At 39.5% G+C, this 24295-nt stretch overlaps 2 protein-coding genes across 4 annotated transcripts in view; both read left to right on the top strand.

The window, feature by feature from the left end:
• Window positions 1–923: 923 nt before the first annotated feature.
• Window positions 924–24295, top strand: part of LOC148068157 (collagen alpha-3(VI) chain-like) — a 78181-nt gene continuing 54809 nt past the window's right edge. Inside the window, exons 1-7 of one of the 3 annotated variants that reach the window (XM_087803709.1) lie at window positions 924–1161; window positions 9418–9521; window positions 9697–10329; window positions 12523–13119; window positions 13868–14461; window positions 15383–16006; window positions 16083–16673. In XM_087803709.1, coding sequence (XP_087659835.1) covers window positions 9440–9521; window positions 9697–10329; window positions 12523–13119; window positions 13868–14461; window positions 15383–16006; window positions 16083–16673 — 3121 coding nt within the window. In that variant the 5' untranslated portion in view covers window positions 924–1161; window positions 9418–9439. The remainder of the gene's footprint in view (window positions 1162–9417; window positions 9522–9696; window positions 10330–12522; window positions 13120–13867; window positions 14462–15382; window positions 16007–16082; window positions 16674–24295) is intronic. The other 2 variants (XM_087803710.1, XM_087803711.1) reach the window with 2 other exon arrangements.
• Window positions 17809–24240, top strand: LOC148068162 (collagen alpha-3(VI) chain-like). The gene is made up of 4 exons (XM_087804519.1): window positions 17809–17938; window positions 22189–22788; window positions 22907–23500; window positions 23633–24240. The coding sequence occupies exons 1-4, from the start codon at window positions 17809–17811 to the stop codon at window positions 24238–24240; spliced, it is 1932 nt and encodes a 643-aa protein (XP_087660645.1).

The raw sequence follows: 24295 nt of genomic DNA, 5'->3' as shown, positions 1-24295 counted from the left end.
ATAAACAAAGCGGGGCATGATTACAGGGCATGGCTGGAGGAGGAGTGAAGCCATGATTACGTCACAATGGACTCTCGTAACCTCTCGTTCGCCCAGATTTCTTACCAAATTTATAAAGTAATAAGTTCAAAACTCATTCATCTGAATATTTTGAGGATTGTCTTTTGTTTGTGAGTTAAAAGAGATTTTGGGAGATAGAGTTAAATTACTTTCATTAGTGTGTTATTTTTTTTAGTGGCGGACACATATGTATTTATTGTTTGTTTCTGTTGTAAGGTTGTATGGTTACACAAATATTTTAATAAAGTATTTTAATTATTTTGTCAACAATTTAATAAATCCTCCGGTCAAAACATGATTCCATACGTCGTTAATAGCTAAATATTTAAAAAGATAATTTTCACTTGAATTTATTATCATTTTTTTTAACCTTGTATTATTCTTAGAACCATTAAATAGATCTGAACCTTCTGTTTTCTTACATACAATTAATAATAACTTTTGGGGACGATAAACTTCACCGTTCTTGATTGAAAGAAAAATATTGAGTATTTTTTGTTCATGAAGCTGGTCGTCAAAGAGTTTTACAATTCATTTGCTTTCTTTTCATCTATTTTTCATAAAGACTGTGATGGATATAAGGAGAGTCTGTAGGAAGAAATTGTGTGTTTGAGCCAAAGGAAACAAAGTTGTCCAGAGGCATGAGGGAGAGGAACTAATGGTCGAATGTAGGAAAAGGTAAAACCAGAAAATCCCACTCCTCATTTGTGACATCATCCCCCCACGAACGCCAACTTCCAGACCAAACACGGCCATGAATCTGGTTTCCATTTACTCCTCTCTCTCTCGCTCCACTCACACTCTCCGACTCCCTTCCTCCCCCTGGACTTCAGAGAAAGTGGGAGGAGGAAGAGGCAGCCGTCCAAAGTGTTGGAAGTTTGTCCATCTCTTCTGCGGAACCACAGCCCCTTTGGTTGGAGACTGGACGGCTGACTGTCTCGCTGCCTCCCCTCCCCTCGCTGCCCTTGAACCCTCTCATCCTTCTCATCTGTGGCTCTGCCGCTGGAGGACTTTACCCGGAGGATAATGACCACGAGTCCACTTGGTTACAGTTTTTGATCATCTGCGCTGCAACGACTGGACACAAGTCTTCTGCTCAGGGTGAGTCAAAAAGTCTAAGGTCTGCAAGTTGCAGTGAGTTTTGAAGTGATTGACAGGAAGCAACAAAATATGCATTAGATAGACTTTTATAACCATTGCTCGAGCTGGAGGCGAAGATGAACTTGGCGAAGTTCAATTTGGACTTTGTCAGTACGAAAGGGTTTAAAATAACACTTAAATAAACACCAATAAACTCTTCCTGAAAAACATTGTGACATGCAAGTCTTGAACCCGAAAAGTTTGCCCAACTTTCTTCAGAATTCCAGACTTGGATGCACTATAGGGTCATGAACTGAGAAACTTCTCTAGAGGAATATTAAATTTAAAAATGCTTTTTGCTCAAAGATCTAGACTGAAGGCTTCTTGCAACACGCATACCTGATTGGGTTGGTTTTCGCACACAGCTGGAAGAGGTTTTGAGTGACAGCCGAGGCTGAACAGAGCAGAGATGTTCAGCAGCGTCGTCGAGATGCGGAGCGAGTGATGTAGAAAAGAAACAGCAAAACTTTTCCATGTTGGAGAGGAAAAAAATGTGTTTAAAGAAAAGTTATTTTCTTGGTTATGAGCTGAAAAAGTGAGGCTGATTTGCAACTTCATCATCTGAGAATATGCGTGTGTTGTGTTGTAAATGCTGACACGGACGGGCTGCAGAAACTACATCCCTGTTACTGATGCTGAAGTACCTTTTAGCACCTCGGCTATATGAGCGCTACTTGAAGCTAAAACTACTTCATGGGTCCTCTTAAGCACTTCAAAAAAAATCTTCTAGTTCCTTTTATCAAACATCTCTGCCAGATCCAACCAACAGGTGCATCAAATTCTTAAGAATTTTACCAAGAATCTCACAAGAACATTCAATCTAATCTCCGTTTGATTTTCCGTAAAGAACATGGAATCTAATTTAGATGAGATCAATGCTCACATGCTGCCAATTTCATTTCCATCCTGCGTCATAACAGTAGCGATATGATTAATGTTCTGTCATTTCAAAATGATACTTTGGTATTTGAGAGAAACTTCCAGGAGAATAATCGGATGAAGTGATGTTTCCATTGAGCAGCAGCTCCACACCCACCAGTGGAAACAGTGAAGGACCAAGTATTTCCAAACTAACATCCAGCCCTGAGAGAAGAAAGAAAGCAGGATAAAATGATGATGTAGATACATTTTCGAAGATGAAAAAAACAAAAAACGACTGAATTAAAAACTTGCTTGAACCAATAAATAGAAAAAAATTTTGGGGACTATTTATTCGACACGTTTTATTACCACTTCGGAATATCATTGATAGCAATGAGCTCATTGGACAGCAGGTGGCAGTAGCGTGACAGAGCTTCTATAACAAAACGAAGAAAAAAAAGAAGCATTAAGATTTCCGCTGCAGACAAAAAATGTGTATCATCTGTTCGGTTTTCTTTTTTCTAAAAACTTCATCATCAACGAGCACTGACGCCCACGTAACCTCCTTGGCAGAGTATTACAATATAATATACTGCAAAAAACTACAAACTGCAAACATTTATCAAGTAATTTATTAAGAATTAGGAATAACTTCTGTTTGATTTAAGTGAAAATTAAATCTTAATATTCAAAAAACAACGATTTTTAAAACAGGAAAAAAGTATACGGAAAAAAACCCCCAAAAATATTTATGGCCACCTCTCTTTATGAATGCAAAGAGACGGGTCGGATCTGATCCAGGTGAACGACTGGAGCCGCTATGATTTTGAGGAATGGGTTCATGGACTGCGCAGGTCTCCAGTAGAAGCAGGTGTGTGTAGTTAATCTTCCTCCAAACATCCTGCACTGACTTTCACAGACCGACCCACAGCTTTCTATCTCATCCTAAAACCTTGAATTGTCCTGAGACTCTCTGTATCTGCAGCTCAAAAGTTTCTGCCTAATTCTGGTCCGAATCCAAACACAAACAAAGCCGGAGTGAGTCCAGGTTTACCTTTGGACGACGTGCGCCGTGACTGGCTGAGCATTTTAACAGCACAGTTTGGAAATATAAATCAGCGTGGGGACGTTTTATAGTCGTTCCACTCGCTCCGGCTCTCACTCCCTCTTTTTTCCATGATGCAGCACAGATGGCTGCAGAGCTGGACCTGGTCCTGGAACTTCTACAGAGCTCCCAAAAAACTCAAAGAATTGAAGGATAAAAGCTTCCTGGCTACTTCCTTGTTTATCGCTCTGTTTAATGACAGTTAATTCAATATTTTAGCTGGCAAAAATTATAGAGCAGAGAGCGCCCCCTTTAGATGAAAGAGTGAAGGTGGAACTCATCGTGAATGGTTTGATATTGACTTTTCACTCAAATTTCTGCCTTGGTTTTAATCTAAAAGAGACTCAAATACTGAGATAAGTAAGTGGATAAACAGCCAAAAGTATTAGAAACGCCTTTGTGGCTAACAACACCAATGAGATACGAGTTAAAGAAAACATCCGTCCACGGGATGCTGAAGGATTATTAGATGAAATCCACACTTCAACACAATCAGCTACGCACGAGAAAACAACCGTTGTTTATCATACACGATAACAAACGAGCCACATTTTTCTGATCCGTCATGTTTCTCCGAGAATGATTCACAAGAAAAACATTCAGCTGTGAATCAGCAGCAGGCAGGAGGAGGTGATTTGAGGTTTTGGGGAAGGATGTGAGATAATTCCTGCGTCTGGGGCGGAGTCGGTTGCCAAAACAAATGCCTAAATAAAAGCAGTGTTGGGCTTTGACGAATGATGGATTTGAGACGTGGATTTTCCGTGCAGAATAGAACAGAAGCAGAGTCGGCGTCCGTTGAAAAAAAGGCTCGGAGGGTTCGAACCCTCGCTCAGACAATGTCCAGCTGCTCGGCAGAATGCGATGATGTCGGCTCGTAAATGTTCGGTGTGATGTGAGTCACAGAAACCTTGACTCGGGGATGGAAGGCAGCTGCTTCTCTACAAACGTCCAGATGTGGAATGTAGTTAACCCGGCGAGTGCTGAATCACATCTGATGCACAGACAAGGTTTACAGTCTCAATGTGGACAAGGTTTACCTTTGATCTGCGTCAGTACATCATGCCTGGTCTGTGCAAACAATGCAAAAGGAAATCATAGATTTTTCCATGAACGTGTTCTTCGAAAAAAAAAGAAAGGTGTGCAAGGGTTGCAGGTTTGATTTTGTAAAGCGAAAAACAACGGGCATTGTCAAAGCAATCCCTAATGCAGACTTAGAACATAAATTTGTGCTGTTGTGAGAAACATTTCGGTCAGAAGGGACAAAGAGACTTGTGTTGTCTCGGTGTCAATATGAATGAGCATCACTGCATATGTGTTCATGGAACCCAGAGATAACACAAGGGATACCACAAACACATTTATTTTCGGATCACCATGACCCAGAGATAACATAAGGGTTAAAATCTTTCATATGAGTGAAATAAACACTTGGTACCACAAATAAAATCACTTATATCAACAAAAAGACACACTTGACTTTCACTCCAATGGAATGGGTCCTTGTTACATGTGATGAAGCCACAGATTTGCACAGTAAAAGTTCTGTTCACTCATAAAAAAGTGTTAACATTTTTATTGACGAACAGCAGACCTTTGTTAACTCAAAAAGTATTTTGTCCAAATCCCTGTTATTGAAGCGATCATGAACAAATGTTTAGTTGGACAGAGAAAAGTCTTGAGAAAAGTGGTAACTTTGACTTACTATTATAAGATATTATTGCGTTTTTTTTTTTAAACTAATTGATTTGGTAATGAGCTTCAATTGTATTTGCCGACTGAAATGTAAGTACATTAATGATAATAACAAAATATAAAGCTTTTCTAACATTCGTATTCATTTTAATTTCTATTCTTTGACTGGTTAAAGCGAGCATGCGTAGTGGATGTAAAGCGATGTACGGTCACAGTCATTTATTTAGATGTTGATTCTGTTTTGATTCCAGGTAATAAATCTAGATGTCTAGGTTTTATTTTATAACGTACTGGAGATTGAAGTCTTCTGACTTGACTGCTTTTGTATTGTCTTCTGCACAGAACATATTGTGTAGGTTGTCCAGAAGAAAGAAGCAAAATCAAAACTATTCCACTCCAGATACACTCCATCTTCACCACACTGTGGAGACTCTTGGTAATTTTCTCCACTCAGGTTCTGAGTTCAGCAAACGAGTAAATCAAAGGCTCTCTTTGTCAATATTTCTGCTGAGACGAAAGGACGACTTGTTTAAATGACGTCACCTGTCTGAAGTCATCGGTACAGTTACTTGGAGACCATGTGTGTTCGCAACGTTGTCTGGTGTGTGTGGTCCCTCTGACCATAAATCAGTGTGAGGTCCAGCTGCAAATGAGCTTCAGACTTTTTAATCAGCGCGGTAACGTTCTGCAGCGTCACCCGCCGACACCACCGACGTCAACTCCATCTAGAGGCGTGCGTCGCCATCGATCTTTTTTCATGTGTTGTTTATGTTCCGTCTGTAAACACGGAGGGCGGCCTTCAAGGCACATCAGAAGTTGATGTAAATTGTAGTACTTCAAAACACCTTTTTAATTCAACAAGCAAATTACCAACATGTGTCGAAGGCCTTTATTGTGGCTCGCCAGATGGTTGTCCCAGAATCAAGTATATAAATGTTTTTTTGATTTTGTGTGACTAAGTAAAACTGAATAAAAGTAAGTAAGTAAGTAAGTCATTTATTTTTATAGAGCGCTTTTCCAGACCAGGGTCACAAAGCGCCTTAATAATCAAAACCATACTCACTAAAATATATACTTAAGAGATCAAGATAACACTGAGAACAACACAGCAGTTCTAGAGAATCAAGGAAAAGCCTGCACAAATAAAAATGTCTTGAGATGTTTCTTGAAGGAGTCAGTAGACTGACGGAAATAAATGAGTATGAAGGACAACGGACACAAAGACTATTAAAGGACATCAAGTCTCCAAAAAGACATTGGCTGGGTTTGATTTGCTAAGAAGCTCTTAAGTGCTACTATCTTCTTTGGGGTGCTCTTAAGAACTGTTAATAAAGGAAGCGTTTTTAGCATAAGAAGTTCTTAAACAAATAAGTAAATGTAATATGGAGCTAAGCCCCCCTTAACAGTCTTCTTATGAAGGTTCTTTGTCCTTATCTTAAGGTTCTCCTAAGAAGGCAGTTAAGAACTTGTCTGTGAAACACCAGTAGCCGAACCCTTCCCAAGATCACGTCCTTTAGAATGATCGAATCTGGTAAACTCGTCCAATATCATAGGACTCATACTTCCTGTCAGAAGGTTTCTTATCAATATATTTGGCCCGCGAGTCGAATTGTTAACATATTTTGGCCCAACGTTTGAATGAGATTGACACGTGTGGTTTAGACCAGGAATAACCTGCTTTTACTCCGATAAGTCCTTGAAACATTGGCTTGTAAACAAACTGACAAATCGTTAAAAATGAGCCAAGAATTCGGATTTGAACTCTTGTGGGAGATTCAGCTGTACATCATCATCAGAGCACATGAAGACAATATCAAGGTCGGTTACAAAAGCAGTTGTTTTTTGTTCGGATGAATATGGATCATATGTTACAGCAATGAATCATTCATTTGAAGTCATTTCCTGGCCTCACTTCATGCTACTTTGGCATGTTATCACAGAAGGAATCAAGGCTTCTCGTGCGCTGCCGTTTTTTCTCGGTGGCAGCAAAAGGGAAGCCACAGTGTTGACATGTTGACCACGCCTGACCGCGGCTGCAGAGTTCACTTTTAAGTGGCCCCGGAATCTCACCAACACCGGAGGAGACAAATATCCGGAGCTGTCTCGAGAGGGCTCAGAGGTTTCTTTGATTAGGAATATGTGTTTAAATTTAAAATGTCAGACTTGAGTTCATTTCAATCCTTATTCTTTCAGATTTTTAAGAAATATAATAATTTGACAATAGTTGAGAGTTGCATTTGAATGACTTATTTTACTTATTTCACAGCAAATCACAATGTATGAATGAATTGCATGAGAAAAAGATACAATGGACTTTAAAAGATTTATAAATTGGAAATTTTGAAAACCAGATAAAGCTTAAAATAAACGAAAAAAAAAGAGAAGCAATTCTAGGAAACAGATTGAAGATAAAATAGAATGATCAGATTCAAACAAATAAAACTACATAATGGATAAAAAAGGGGAAAAAAAGATCATGAGATACATTTTCATACATATATGTATGAAAAACAATAAAAAAAGAATTAAATAACTTTCGAAAATATATATCCCTAAAACAATAATTAAAACAAGGTGACTATAAAGAAACACCAATATTTTCATCTAATTCTTGATTTTGTGTACATTTGACACCATAGTTGTACAATTTCTACACCTGACAGCAGAGACCACAGACAATCATGAACATACACAAACATTAAAGACACGCTTTTTTTTGGTTTCAACTAAAACAGGTTAGGGTAAAAAAAAACGAAATAAAAAATGATAAAAAAAAAAAGAATTGGCAGAAAACAAGTCAAAGGTCGGATGTTCAAAACCTTTGCAGAACTGCAAGAGAAGATGTATTTTCCTAAGTTGATTTATGGTGAAGGAAGTGTTGAGGTTTAACAAGTTCAAGCCGCATTAACAGTTTGTGGGGAATGAATAAAAGTCATAGAACTGTGGTGAAAACATAAGTGTGTGTGAACGTCTATGGGATTTACGCTGTTACACGGTTAATACGAGTCATCACGGACTGGAATAAAAAATACTCGAGTTTCTGATTTAAAATCTAGGGAAATAGTGATTAAAAATAAAGCTTAGTGAGAAAAAATACGAAACCATAGTGATGTCTCATGACATGAGGGGGTGATGAAGTGTCAAGACCGCAAGTAAAAAAAAGTAGCTTGATTCAAGACACAAATACAGATTCTGAGAGAAATCCTTGAAATTGAAAATAACCTCACCAACTGTTGAACAAAGCAGGGATATGATTTTTTAGTATTGGTTTATAAATGAGTAAAAAGTATGGGTGTAACTTACATAAAACAATACAAAATCAGCATAACAGCATCTATTAACAAGTAATAAAGGTTTTATGATACACTGTCCTTGATTCATGGGCCACTAGATGGCACTCTCTGCTCACCTATCTCTGGTTCAAGTGCAAAATGTTGGTTTTAAAAAAATCACAAATGTATACATCCATTCCATTCCAAGTTACTTTTATTTGTTTCATTGTGAGTTATGATGTGAAAATCTAAATGAAATGATACAATCTTACATCAATTATAACTATGGTTCAACAATGACTATCCTTTAGTGACAGTTTTTTTCTCTTTGAGGGAATTCACGATTATGCTTTTGGTGTATTATATCCAACTATGTTTTTAAAGTACTTACTGACTACATATGCTCACCACAAAGAAGTTACAAAAATTATACCACAAAATGTCCTCATTCACATCTATACCCCGATCCTGCTTTTGTGACACAAGATATGATTGTACCAATTAAAAAAAGACCTACTTTTTGTATAAATAGAAAAAATGGGGCATATTAATGTGAGGAGAAAGTACATTATATAAGTGACATAACATTAATAATGATGGGAGGAATTCTCATAAATCATTACATATTATTGCAGTTAGGGTTAAATGAACAAGAAAAATATCTCTCAAGTCTTGTTGCCAAGTTTTAGACCCAAATTTCCTGTGACACTGCCTGCCATAACAATTGGGGAATTTAGACGATTACGTTAAACCTTTCACCGTGAGGTCGAACTTTCCATTCCAGGAGCCATCGAAAAGAAGTCATTATACAGTGAGCTGGAAAACTTTGTCCTAAAGGAAAACAGGTCTGATGAATGTAACACAGTTCAGAGGCTGTTGAAACAGGTGGTTTTGCTAATGACATGGTCTGGAGCCCTACGATAGATAGAAGGTCAACCTGGAGCCACTACTGAACAAGTTCCCTTTGTGTGGGACCACATTCTCCGAGTTCAAAGTTCTTAGAATATAAAAACATTTGCTTTTATTTTAAAAGCTTTACTTTCTTCTATAATTTTAGACCAGGTAACACTGTTGCAAAAAGAAATTGAGCAAAATTTACAAAAGAATCCTGCAAAAATCCACACTGTAAGTTATACATTCTACTTGCATTGTAAATTTTGAACTGAAATGCCAAAAAAAGCAATTGTTTCAAACTTCTATCCTATCTCCAAAAAGTTCCAAACCCATTTCTAAAGACTTACTAAAAGGAACAACACAATTTAAATTTTTTATCACTTTTTTTTGCAGGTTTTCCTTCCCTCTTCTGAAAATGAAGGGACATCGGTTGTTACCGTTATGTGCCCTTCTGGGGGTCCTATTTGTGGGACTTCCTCATCTTGATGCTCAGAATGGTAAGTGCAATGTTATTTTCCCTTTATTTATTTTTTTGCCAGGTTCTGATAAATTGTATACATTGTTTTAAAATGACATTATAGGCCAGAGTTTCATGTCAAAGTATAAAATGTTGGTGTTAAACATGAAGAATCTTTTCAGTGGTCAACAAAAACGAGCTTTTCTCTTTTGAAGATTGTGCACACGGGTTGCCTGCTGATATATACTTTCTAGTGGATTCATCTTGGAGTATGGGCAAAGAGAACTTTGAGCATGTCAGACAGTTTCTCTTCAGCACGATACAAGCGCTGCACCACGTCTCAGAGGGCAGGTTTAAGTTTGCCCTGGTGCAGTACAATAGCAAGCCAGGGACTGAATTCCAGCTCAACAGCTACCCAACAACGCAGGAAGTCCTGGTGCACGTCAAGGCTATGTCTTATCGCGGTGGGGGCACTAGGACCGGACTGGGATTGCATTACCTGATCCAGAAACACCTGAATTCGGCCGCGGGCAGCCGGGCAAGTGACGGAGTGGCTCAAGTGGTGGTGGTGTTGACGGACGGGCGCTCCCAGGATGACGTGGCCGAGCCGTCTCAGGTGCTGCAAATGGCAGGCGTGGAGGTGTTCGCAGTCGGAGTTCAGGACGCTGTGGACTGGGAGCTCAGGGAAATGGCAAGCCAACCCTATGAGACTCATGTTTTTAGTGTAGACTCTTTTCTGACCTTGTGGGACATTGTCCAAGATTTGGTAGTTGGCATTTGCGGCGCAGTGACCCAGTCGGGGGGGTCTCCTTTTGCTAACGAAGCCCCCGTGGTTCGAAGAGGGACAGGTAATAAAATGGGACCAGTGCACTACCATACTAATATAGCCACATGTGCAGGAAGACGTTGTCGCACATGTGACCCTGATTTTTATCATTAACTCAAACACGTTATTAACATTCACCATCCTTCACTGCTCGCCTGCAAGTATAACCTATCACCTTTTCCACAAATGCACTTAATGGACACTATCTTAGTAGAAACTGCATGGAATTGTAACAACTACACCTTTTTTATTTGCTATTTTTATTGACTACCCACAAACCATACCGAGGCATCGTAAAACGTGTAGCTCAACTCTCTCTAAATACGTCTAGGTGTATAGTTTCTGGCCAAAAAAATATTCTAATACGAGAAAGTTTCTTAAACACAACTTGAAATGCTTAAATGCAATGAAGCGGAAACTGCTATTACGTAGGACAATGTGTACACACACACACACACACACACACACACACACACACACACACACACACACACACACACACACACATATAACTTATTGCATATCTACTTTGTTTCTAATGTTGCAGTTGATGGCTGAGTAAATTATGTCCGTGTTATATCATTTCTACTGTTTAAAGGTCAGGGACCAACTTAGTAGGGCAGATAAGAGAAATATCATACGTTTGAATTGCTGCATAATTCAGGCTTTATCGTCAAAAAGATGCCTAGCAACTTGGGTCGCCCTCTCGCGACACTTTTAAATGTCGTACAAGTCAAAGGCAGTTAATTATAATCAACGATAAGGCAGTGTTAATCACAGTTTTATATATAAAGGTTAAGCCTGACTAACACTTTAATCAATGTCTTAACTTTTATCAATTTAAAATTAGCTTAAATCAAATGTTCCACATGTTTCTAGATGCTAAGCTTAGTTCAGTAAAGTCCCAATCGCTTTCCTGAATTCAACACCACAGATTGTTTAACTCCACCTCTCTTACAATGATTGCGTCTTTATCAGTCACAAAACTTTTCATAATACCTAACCTCCCATTTTTCCCCCCACATTTCTTGCACATGAATGTTTGTCTTGATATGTCACAGTCCAACTTGGTGAAATATGTACAGAAATGTTGTTGTTTTTTAAACAGTGATGAACCTGCCTGGACTGATCTTTAACTTGCAGAAGATGTTCTAGTTGGTCTAAAACTAGTCTAATTGGAATAAAGCCATTCAGTGGAGACAATCCAAAGATACTGAAGAACATCTTCTGGCTTAAAGAAGGATTCAAAGGTTCATGACTGGTCACTGTATCTGAGGTCTATAACAAGAGTCTGCATGGTATGGCTGAACTCAATGGAGCTTGAGAGTAGTAGGGTTAAATTTAAACATTAACAAATAATGTTAATTAAATATTATTATTATATTAAAAGGCAAGTAAAATGTGTATTGTCCCTTAAAATGTGATGCAAACACAAGTAACTTTTTTGTGTTTTCCTCTGTTTCTAATTCATCAGAAACAATTTGATATTGATAAATAGTAAACGATTCAAAAGAAAAATAGTGTCAAACAGTTATTACTATTTAACCATTTTAATCAAGTGGCATTAATGATTGACATGCTCAAGTGAGCATATATTGAGACTTATTACTGACTATATTATTGCAAAAAATGCAACACATTTGAATACTTTTTTTTTTAGGACTGTCACTAATAGTTAAGAGCTTCATTGGAGGTGATAAATATTCTGCCGCTATTGCTGTCCAGTATTTTTTAATTACAACATGAACTTATACATGTCACAGTCAAGACTGGAATCCAGTAGAGTCTGGAACTCTACTAGTAGAGATTGGAATTCCGACATGTACTAGTAGAATCTGTAATTCTCCTAGCAAAGATTGGAATCCCAATATTCCGATTCCAATCTCTACTATTAGAGTTCAGGACTCTACTGGGTTCCAGTCTCGACTGTGACATATACGTGTGATCTATTCTTAAATGTCATGTGACAGTTGTGTGTATCATTTTTGAAAAGCACAATCATAAGATTTGACTCTATATCAGCGGCTAATCAGAAACAAGACAAGCTCATTGGTTCAGCCAACATGCAGTATTATGTGTTTTTCAATGTGTTATTGTTACGTTCACTCGTGAATGACAGATGTTGATATTCTAGCACTTGTAGTTGTCCCTGTCTCACTGTGTTAACACTTTCACAAGTTCCATTTTGTTGTGTTTTCTCTCTCTCCCCATAAAGCACAAGAATCTGCCGACCTAGTTCTCTTAATTGACGGATCACAGAACGTTGGAGCGGCGAACTTCCCATTCGTGCGTGATTTGGCTTTGAGACTCGTTGAGGGCCTGGACGTGGGCAGGGATACTGTCCGCGTGGCCTTAGCCTTGTATTCCAACAGCCCAGACATCAAGTTCTATCTTAATAGCTATGACAGCAAAGCTGCAGTCATCCAAGCTGTCAAAGGACTCACCTACCCAGGTGGTGATGAATCTAACCTGGGCTTGGCCCTGGAGGAGGTGGCAGAGAGCCTCTTCAGTCAGGCAGCTGGCAGCAGGGCAGATGAGGGTGCACCCCAGATGCTGGTGGTTATCAGCGCTGGGCAGTCCACTGACGACACCGGTGCTGGTGACCGGGCCACTAAAAAGGCTGGCATTATAACATTTGGCTATGGAATAGGTGATTCACCCACTGGTGATCTGGAGACGATCGCCACGGACAAATCTTTTGCGGTAAACGCTGCTGGTTTCAGGTCAGCAGAAAGCATGGGTGACCAGCTGCTGGTTTTTCTTAATGGGGTGGTCCAGCGAACCATTATAATTCAGACAGAGTTCACCGAAGGTATGTAACATCTCAACGTATGATAGCAAAGGTTCCTTTACCATTTTTGTAGTACACATGTTCTAAATGAAATCACATGGTAAGTGGACAATGCAATCCTGATATAAAAGAAAGATAATTGTCAAGGTCAATTGAGAAAAAAGGTTAAGGGGTTTTAAACCAGTCAAACATTTTTTTCAACTGTACAATGCGAAATATTAGACAAAAATAACCTACAGTAAGAGCTGCAGAAAGTAATAAGAAAAACAAAAATGTCTTAAATGTGTTTATAGATCTATAAACTATGATTATTTACCAAAAAGAAATAATCAGAGACCAAAAATATTTGTAATAATTATTTGAAATCTTGTTCTGCAATTCAACATGGAGTTACTGTTTTGTTAATAGTACAAATCCTAAACCCAAGTCTAATATATGCAACAATACTTATATTATGACACCTCTAACAGTGAATACCACATTTGTGAGATTTAGGCTGCAAATTAACTTTTGTCTCCATGAAGCCAAATACAAAATGCATATTTTTTCTCCCTGAAAAATGCCTATTGGTGTTTAAGTGATGTTTAAAATATCACAGTATCATACAAAGGGTTACATTATATGTATATATATATATATATATATATATATACAGTATATATATTTTTTTAAATAACATTTTGAGAATTCACCTATTCTACTAAATGATGCATGTTTGTTTTAAATAAATATATCTGATCTAAAAGACACCTTTTGCTCTTCCTATTAGTTCTGGAAGTTGGAAAACGGGACATCATTTTCCTCATTGATAGCACAATGGGAAACACCATCATCAACTCCATGAGAGAATTCATCAAGAGGTTTGTCGACACCATGCCCATCGGTCCAAATGATGTCCAAGTAGGTGTTGCCACGTTCAGCAACACGCCAAGACTGGAAATGGACCTGAATACCTATGGAACCAGAGAGGACTTAACTGCAGCTTTAGGAAGGATCAAGCCTCGCCCTGGGCAGGCAGTAAAGATCGGAGCTGCCTTGGAGTTTGTGCGATCCAACATGATCCGATCTGAGAAAGGCAGCCGTTTTCAACAGGGAGTCCCACAACTAGTGCTTCTATTGACCAGCAAGAAGTCAAGTGACAGTGTGGCTGAACCTGCCCGAGACCTACTGCAAATGGGCGTTCTGACTTTAGCAGCGGGTTCGAAGGCAGCTGATGAAGCAGAGCTGAGGCAAATCTCCTTCAGCGAAAGCTTGGTCTTCATGATGAAGGACTTCCGCCAGCTGCTCCGAAATCCAAAGCAAGTCACCGATGCACTTTCAACTCTTGCTGGGGTGGTGGTGACTGAAGTTCCCACTGAGCCAGGTAACATTTTGTTCATACTTATGTTTGAAAGAGATGTAATGAACAAAATTAATTCTAGACCTCTCACACACATATACTGACTCTTACACACATATATATATATACCCACTTTCACACACATATATACTTAATTTTAAACACAAACTGTATATACTATATAAGTTATTGTCACTTATAGAGACAGACGTCAAAATGTAAAGAAATTAGAGCAAGCCCTAGCCGCTCTTCAAAACATTTTAGCATCCCTTTGTGTAGATTTGTCTTTGGAGCAGTGGAACCTTAGCTGCAGAACAAGCGGTTCGGCAACTTTTTAAACCCGCCGGAACTCAGCTTTTAGCAATCACGCTCAAGCCAGCTCCCAGTCAGAGTCAGAAACATATGTAGTGCGCGTATACATTGCTTAGTACGGTAATGCCGTCTCCGGCAGGTTTTTCCAAGAATGAGACCAAAGGGGGATTGAATGATCATACAAATGATTATTAACTATGTTTCGTGAAGAAACACAAAATGTGTGTGTGAAAGTGAGTATATATGTGTGTAACAGTGAGTATATTTATTTTTGTAAGAATAAGTATATATGTGTGGGTGAGGTCTAGAATGAATCATGTTGGTGGTTCATTATTGCTTTAGCCAAAAAAAGTGCAATGTTGTTTGGTAATCTGGCTGGAATGTAGTTTGAACATGAATTCCAAAAGCCATTATTTAGGTTCCCCCCTCATACCCCAATGCTGTCTTAGACAATACATACTTTAATCAACCTTACTTATGGATGAGAACAAACCAAAATGAATTGCATTTTAACTATAAATATACAAAATGCAGTTCAAATGTGAAGGGTTAAAATACATTGTGGTATCTGCGCAATAAAAGTTATTTATATTGGGGTATAAATTATTCTTTCTTTTTGTTTGTTTTCTACAGTTGTGGAAATAACAACAGTGCAGACACAAAAAGTGGTCCGTGATATTGTCTTCCTAGTGGATGGATCAAGCTACATCGGTTCCGGCAACTTCCCCTATGTGCGAGACTTTATTATCAACGTCGTCAACATGCTGGAAATAAGCCCCGACCGGGTCCAGATTGGACTTTTGCAGTATAGTGAACGTCCCAAAATTGAGTTTTACCTGAACAGCTATCGCAGCAAGGACGAAATCATTGATAGAGTCTCTCAGCTTAGGCTGATCGACGGATCAATTTTGAATACTGGCAATGCCATGCGTTATGCCCTCACCAACATGTTCAGTTCATCAACGGGCTCTCGCAGGAGGCAGGGAGTCCAGCAAGTATTGGTCTTGATCACGGGAGGTCCTGCCCAGGACTCACTCAAAGAGATTGCCGATAAACTGGCTGTTGAAGGAGTTTTGACCTTCACTGTAAGTTCTGGTCAAGCGGACGCAAACGCTTTAAAAACTGTTGCTTTTGTGCCTGACCTGGCATACCATGAAGCAAGTTTCTCCAATCTACCAGCACTGGCTGAACAAGTCATGCCGAAGTTGATTACAGTTGTGGGAGATACTGATCTTTCAAACCTTCCCGAAGAACCTGGTGAGTCAGACTTTATACAGTATTTATAATTAAAGAAAGAAATCACAAACTTAAAAGTTTTTTTTTCCATATCTAGTACTCCCTGGTTCTGAAAGAGATGTGGCCTTCCTCATCGATGGTACAGACAGTGTCAGAGCAGATTTCCCCTACATCCGCGATTTCATTTTAAAAGTGATTGAACCACTTGACATTGGAAGTGAGAAAGTTCGAATTTCTGTAGTTCAACACAGTGAGAGGCCAACACCAAATTTCTATCTTAACACCTATCAAACTAAAGACGAGGTGATTAGAGCTGTGAACGGACTGACACTCGCTGGAGGCCGGAGTCTAAACACGGGATCTGCTCTGAAGTTCATGAAGGACACCATCTTGTCTGAGCAGAATGGCAGTAGAGTCTCAAGGAGTGTCCCTCAGTTTTTGATCGTTTTAACTGGAGGAAGATCAAGGGACAATGTGAAGGAACCGGCTGGTGCACTCAAAACAGAAGGAGTCGTGCCCTTTGGTGTTGGTGTTAAAGATGCTGACCTAAAGCAGATTGAGGAAATATCCCACAATCCTTCCTTTGCCTTCAAAGTCAAGGAATTCAGCGACCTAAGCAGTGTGCCTCAGAAGCTCAACAGCTACGTGAGACTTCCATCAGAAGAACTGAACACGCTGCTACGTGAAGGTAAGAAAATCTCTCTACAAACGTGACACGACAATATTCTCCCAAATATTTTGTTGTTTCTCAGTATCAACTGGTGACATAAAAAGAGATGTTGTATTCCTACTGGATGGCTCTGATAGCACAAGAAATGAATTTGATGGGCTAAAATCCTTTGCAAAAAGCATTGTGAGCCGTCTCACGATAAGTGAGAGTCAAGACAGAGTGTCTTTTGTTCAGTTTGCTGACAATGCTAATGTTCAGTTTTACCTGAACTCTCACAAGACTAAGGAAGATGTGATAAATGGCATTGATGGTATACAGCATGAAGGAGGCAGCTTGCTGAACGTTGGCAAAGCTCTCCAATATGTGAGGCACAATGTATTCACTTCCTCTTCTGGGAGTCGGAGACTGGAGGGTGTGCCACAGATTTTAGTCTTTCTCAATGGCAAAGCGTCTGATGATGACGTAAGACGGCCAGCATACGCTCTGAAAGAGCATGGCATCATTGCCATTGGTGTTGGAGTCGGTGACAACACTTACTCTGACATAGAAGCCATTGTCTCTAGACCTGATTTTGCATACATGGTCCCAGACTTCCAAATGTTGACTTCAATTCGAGGGGATCTTGTCACTTTATTAAACACAAATGGAGACAATGAGGAAGCAGTGAAAGCAATGACTGATTTAACAGGTAAGCAATAAAATCACACCTTTTTTGTGCTCTGGATTGTCTTTTTTTTTTTTTTTCAAGGATTCGCTGTTGTTATTGTCTTACGTGGATTAGCGATTTTATCAATAGAAACTTTAAAACGCAGATTCAGACTTGGCATCAAATGAAATCCTACAAAATACAGACAGTCATAATTGTGTAACATCAGTTATTTAATACCTTGGTTAAGGTGACAGCTATATTTGTATTTGTACATCTCTGGTTTAGAATATCGTTTGAGTCGCTCCTTTCTATCCTTGGCTACAACATTCTTAATATTTCAAATGTTGACGACCCACAATGTGTGCTTCTTAAGTCCCACTTCTTATTCATGTCCTTATCTCACTCATGGACACAGGGACCACAAAGAGGGACATAGTGTTTGTTTTTGATGGGTCTGACAACCTGAGAAATGGGTTACCAGTAATCCGAGAGTTCATTAGAAGAATGTCGGAAGGGCTGGTTATTGCTGAGGATATGGTCAGAGTCGCTGTTGTGCAGTACAGCGATGACATCACGGTGCACTTCAACCTCAACTCTCACGGTTCCAGCAGAGATGTCATGAACGCTATCCGAAGTATCCGTCATAAAGGAGGAAAGCTTCGAAACACTGGAGCCGCACTTAACGTTGTGCACGAGAAAGTGTTTACCATTGAATCCGGAAGCAGACGCTTAGAGGGGATACCTCAGATCCTGCTTTTAATCACCGGAGGCAAATCCACCGATGACATTTCAGAACCTATTTCTGAACTAAAAAACATGGGGGTTGTTTTGTTTGCTATTGGTCTAAAGAGTGCTAAACAAAATGAGCTCCAGGAAATTGCCTTTTCATCAGGACACATCTTCAGCATTCCTGTGTTTGGCGATCTTCTCGTCGCTCAGCCACAGATAGCAGCTCTAGTTGAAAAAGACATTAAATTTGAGACTTCTTCTAAGGGTAAGAAATCACAAAAATCAAACTTCTTTTAGTTTGGTTTATTTAAATCTACCTTACTAAACGTAAATGAAACTGCATCAGAAGAAGTATTTTGATCAGTTTCATTTTTTTTCCCCCGACTGCCAAAAGGCAGCAGGCAACTAAACAGGTTGCTGGTCTCTCTTTCTAATATTTACCTTTTGTCTGAAATTTCCCTTGGTAGTTTGTAGCTGTGTGTTGCCTGCAAATGTTCTCCATTTTAAAACTCTTCCTTGAGACAATGATTATAACATCATTGTACACAACAGCTGGAATATAAACATGTGACTTTTGTGGGTAGTGATAGTCATTTTCCTAACGATATATTTTCACCGCTTTCTTGTGTTTTGAATGATTTATGATTATCACCATATACAAGTATAATTTATTATTTGAATGGCAGTAAATGTTCAACAACCTGTTTTTCTATTCCTTTGTAGTTGATATAGAAACTCTCCGAAGGGACATTGTGTTCTTACTTGATGGGTCTGATGAGACAAGTGCTACTTTCCAATCAATGAAGCATCTTATCCAGAGACTCGTAGAAACGTTCAATGTTGATGAGAAGAAGGATCTTGTGTCTGTTGTTCAATACAGCAGCGACTCACAAACTCATTTCAGTCTGAACACCTACAAAGACCAAAAAAGTGTTCTGAGGGCGGTGCAGAAATTGACACATAAGGGTGGCAGCCCCAGAAACACAGGTGCTGCTCTAGAGTATGTGAGAACCATCTCTTTCGATGAATCCTCTGGAAGTCGTAGGATTGAAGGTGTTCCTCAGATAATGATCTTACTGAGTGGAGGACGTTCCAAGGATGATGTTTTAAGTGCTGCTAATGCACTAAGACAGGAAAGTATTGTAGCATTCAGTGTTGGTACAATGGAGGCCGATATACTGGAACTCCAGATGATCTCAAATATGCCTTCGAATGCATTCTCTTTTCGTGGTTTTGATGATACTGGCAGTCTGTACCAGCAGCTGGTTTCATTTTTGAAAAGAATACCACAGCAACCAAGACGCACTCAACATAACTCTCTGGGTAAGGGGTATTTATTTAAACTGATCATCTTTGTTTTTCTACAATTTAGATCTCTGATGTATTTTACTCTGCAGATCCAAAAGAAACCGCAAAACATGATATTGTGTTTTTGCTTGACTCCTCTGATCACATGCAAAATCAACATCAGGCCATAATTGGCTTTGTTAAAAGAATTGTGGAGAAACTAAACATCCAGGAGGACAATGATCAAGTTTCAATTGTGCAATACAGTGAGGAACCTTCCATTGAATTTCCCTTGAATATGCACAAATCAAAGGAGAATGTTCTCAGTGCCATAGAGAATTTGAGGCACAGAGGCGGCAAACACCTGAAAACTGGCGAAGCTCTGAAGTATATCAGAGAAAATGTGTTCACGCCTTCCTCTGGAAGCAGGTACCAACAGGGTGTCCCCCAGATTTTGGTTGTACTAACAGGTGAAAGATCCAAGGATGATGTCAGAAATGCCGCACAAAACTTGAGAGAGATTGGTGTGGCTATATATGTGGTGGGTACAGGAACTGCAGACGCCGTTGAAATGCAGTCAATGTCGCACAAGGCAAATCAGGCATTTATTACTGATGATATCGGTGAAAGTTCAGAAATTGAGGAGAAATTACTTTCATCCGTAAAACATAGTGAATCCTCCGGCAAAGCACTGGACACAACACCCTACGGTAAGACAATTCTGCTCTGCAGTTGTTTTTAGTAAAATCTCACAATTTATCTCACAAGTCAAGACATTTTTTTCTAGCAGATGCTCAGAAAAAAGACGTTGTATTTTTGATTGACGGATCATTTGACTCAAGAAGTGGTTTTGAAGCGATTCGAGGCTTCATGAAGAAAATGGTTGAAAATCTATTGATAGACGAAAACAGAGACAGAGTGGCTGTTGTTCAATACAGTCGTGATGCCACGGTCAATTTCTATCTGAACTCCTACTCCTCCAAGACCGATGTGCTCAGTTCGATCGGAACAATGAGGCATAAAATGGGACGGCCACTGAATATCGGAAAATCGTTGGAGTTTGTCAGAGACAAAGTCTTTACTGCTACAGTTGGAGGCAGACGTGAAGAGTCGGTGCCTCAATATCTCTTTTTGTTCAGTGGTGGCAGATCAGCAGATGATGTTAGAGCACCTGCACAATCACTCAAAGAAAATGAAATAAAGGCTTTTACTATTGGAACTAAGAATGCAGATACGTTGGAGATGCAAACAATCTCTTACACCCCGGCAAGACACTTTCATGTCACAAACTTTAATGATCTGCAAAGCCTACACCCATCAGTCGATGCCATTTTAAAGAGTGCTGATGAAACTATAGATTTCACACCAACTATAGGTAAGAAAACAAAATGTTAAGTATCAGTATTCACTGATATTTCACTACTAATTATACAAAATATTATTCTGTTAAATGATTTAGATCCAACAACAGCAATCGAATTTGATGTCAAAAATGCTGATATTGTTTTCCTACTGGATTCATCGGATGATATGCGAGCGAAAGAAGAAAGCCTTTTGAATTTGGTCAAGCAGTTTGTAAAAAGAATTGACATTGGGCCAAACAAAGCACAAGTGGCTTTGATTCAACACAGCACTGACGTAACTGCTGATTTCCTTCTGAACACATACAGTTTAAAGGAGGATGTGCTAAATCAACTGAGCAATGTGGCTTTTAAAGGAGGCCCTGGGCCATACACAGGTGTTGCACTTGATTATGTGCACAAAAATGTGTTCACTCCTTTATCTGGAAGTAGAGCCTTTCAAGGGGCTCCTCAGATTCTGATCGTTTTCAGTGGAAAACAGTCACAAGATGATATCGCAGGTCCACTGGATCGCCTAAGAAAATCTGGCGTTGTACTTTTCAGTATTAGCATGAACGAGGCCGACAGACTGGAGGTGGCTAAATTAGCACATAGTCCTGAAACAGAATATCTCATCCAGGAGACCAGCGATTTTTCTCTTGTAAGACAAAAGTTACTCTCCGATATTTCTTCCCGAAAATGGTCTCTCAACCCTGTCATAGGTGAGTGTCTTTACTAAATTACTTTGCTTGTCATTTAAGTTGATACACTGAATTCCCTTTTTGTTATATCTAGGGTTCGATTCCAATGAGAGAAGAGACATTGTTTTTCTAATTGATGGATCTGATGACGTGAGAAGGAAGTTCAGTGCTGTAAAAGACTTTGTTGCAAAGTTGGTTGATAGCCTTGACACAGACCAAGGAAAAGACCAAGTAGCTGTTGTACAATACAGCAATGAGCCGGAACTTAATTTTAAGCTGAATGTCTATAAACAGAAAAAAGAAATTATCAAGCATATTTCAAGCCTGAAGCTAAAAGGGGGGAGACCTCAATATATTGGAGCGGCACTTAAGTTTGTAAGAGACAACGTGTTCATTTCAAGTGCTGGTGGTCGACAAAATGAAGGAGCTAAACAGCTACTGATTCTATTTGCTGCCGGAAGATCAAGGGACTCGCCACGAGGCCCAGCAAATATGCTAAGATCTGGTGGGGTAAAGACATTTGTGATTGGAACAAGAATGTCCAACTTAGCTGAAATGCAGATGATTTCCAGTGACCCTAACACCATCTACCCTGTTTCTGACTTTGACAATCTCAATCAAATAGAAGAGAGTTTGATTGGCCATCTGAGGCCAAGGCCAGTAAAGGAAATTCCCGAAACGGGTAAGAATCTACATGCTTCTGAAACCAGTATATTTTTTGTATATTTCTTATTTGTAAAGTAAAGTGTAGAGTAAATTGGTCAAAATAACATGTGGTTAATACTATATATGTAAACTTTAAAAAGCACATATGTTGTGTGTGACAGATGAAAGACCAACAACAGGAAAAGATATTGTCTTCTTGTTGGATGGCTCAGACAATACAAGGAGAAGCTTTCCTGCTATAAAAAGCTTTGTTCAGAGAATGGTAGAAACTCTGAGCATAGACGACAAAAGGGACCGTGTGTCAGTCGCTCAGTACAGCAGTGAACCGGCTGTTGAATTCTTTCTTAACACACATTCCTCAAAAAAATACATTCTGGACAATTTGGGGCAATTAAAGCATAAAGGCGGAAGACCCCTTAACACTGGAGCAGCTCTCAAGTACCTGAGGGAGAATGTTTTCATAACCTCTGCTGGAAGCAGGCGCCTTGAAGGAGTTGCACAATTATTAATAATACTGTGTGATGGAAGTTCTTCCGACAGTGTTGGTGAATCTGCTTCGGCTCTAAAAGATCTTGGGATCTTGACATTTGCAATTGGAGGAATAAACTCTGACTACAATGAACTTCAGCAAATGTCATATGATCCAGGTTATGCTATATTCTTGAAAGATTTTAATGAACTTTCAAATGTTCAAGAAAAACTTCAATCCAAAGTTCAAGCCATAATTGTCGATGAGAGCCCTGTGACAACAACATCCTCAGGTATTACAATTCTGCCTTAAAAAATGTTTAAGGAATAATACATGTTGTTTTCAGAGTGGTAGGTAAACTGCAGATAATCACTGTATATATTGTACTTTCTCTCCGTGTGGAATTTTAGCTGACAATCCAAGAAGAGATGTTGTCTTTCTTTTGGATGGTTCTGATGGAACAAGGAATGGCTTCCCTGCCATTAAAACCTTTGTGGAGAAAATGGTTGAGAAAATTAATGTTGGAGATAATGAGGACCATGTCTCTGTGGTCCAGTACAGCAGAGACGCAGAGGTGCACTTCTATCTCAACACATTCACTAAAAAAGAGGACATTGCAAATTCCTTGAGAGCACTGAGACACAAAGGAGGCAGACCCCTAAATACTGGCGCAGCTCTGCAATTTGTCAGGGACAATGTGTTTACACAGTCCTCTGGAAGTCGACAAGTGCAAGGTGTTCCACAAATTCTGATCCTAGTCAATGGCGGGAGGTCATCTGACAATGTGGAAACTCCAGCCTCTAATCTGAAACAACAGGGCATATATGTGATTGGCATTGGGACACAGAGTTCTGATAGTAGAGAGCTGGAGAAAGTGTCATTTGATCCAAGATACGCTCTGTCAGTTCCCGATTTCTCTGACCTCCCTAATGTACAGGAGCAATTATCCTCTGTTATAAGCACAATGCCAATGGAAGCCCCAACAATTGCGCCAACAAAAACCGGTAAGGAATGTTCTTCAATGAAGTTTTAGAAAACGCCATTTAGAATTGCATTATTGTAATTCAAAGGCCATGATTGCAAGGTAAAATGTACTTAAATGTAGATATAAAGAGTCTTGCCCTACTTTTCTTCAGTTGACAGAAGGTTACCAGGAAGGGACGTAGTCTTCTTGTTGGATGGCTCGGACAATACTCGTTCCAGATTCCCTGCCATGCAAGACTTTGTCCAAAGAGTAGTAGAGGGCCTGAGCCTTGATGACCAAAAGGACCGTGTGTCAGTAATTCAGTACAGCAGAGAACCAGCTGTACATTTCTATCTGAATACGTACGCCTCAAAAGGTGACATTCTTGACACGGTCAGAAATTTGAGGCACAAAGGCGGAAGACCACTAAACACAGGTGCGGCTCTGCAGTACCTGAGGGATAATGTCTTCACACCCTCTGCTGGAAGCAGGCGCCTTGAAGGAGTGGCACAGGTTCTTGTGCTATTGAGTGGTGGAAGGTCTTCTGACAGTGTTGAAGCACCAGCATTAGCTCTCAAAGATCTTGGAGTCAAGACCTTTGCAATTGGTACCAGGAATGCTGATGAAGAGGAACTTCAAAAGATATCCTCTGATCCCAGTCAGGCTTTAACTGTGTCAGATTTCAATGACCTTCCAAGTGTGCAAAAACAACTCAAGTCTTCTCTTGAGACTTCCACCGATGATATCACGTCAGGGACTCCCTCCAAACCCGGTATGTGAAAATACTTTTTAGATCAAATGTCTGGATGACATGGCACTCCAGCTGTTCTATTGC

The sequence above is a fragment of the Callionymus lyra genome, chromosome 12, assembly GCF_982586985.1.
Source record: "Callionymus lyra chromosome 12, fCalLyr1.hap1.1, whole genome shotgun sequence".
NCBI classification, from domain to species: domain Eukaryota; kingdom Metazoa; phylum Chordata; class Actinopteri; order Syngnathiformes; family Callionymidae; genus Callionymus; species Callionymus lyra.
Note: the sequence above shows the minus strand (reverse complement) of the source record. Positions and strands in the feature narration are given on the sequence as shown.

Bases quoted from the DNA above. Each gene is read 5' to 3' on its own strand.
- LOC148068162 (XM_087804519.1), top strand. From the start codon at position 17,809: ATGTCGGAAGGGCTGGTTATTGCTGAGGATATGGTCAGAGTCGCTGTT. The intron at 17,939-22,188 runs GTATCCGTCATA...TGTGTGTGACAG, and splicing joins TGTCATGAACGCTATCCGAA to ATGAAAGACCAACAACAGGA. The intron at 23,501-23,632 runs GTAAGGAATGTT...ACTTTTCTTCAG, and splicing joins AATTGCGCCAACAAAAACCG to TTGACAGAAGGTTACCAGGA.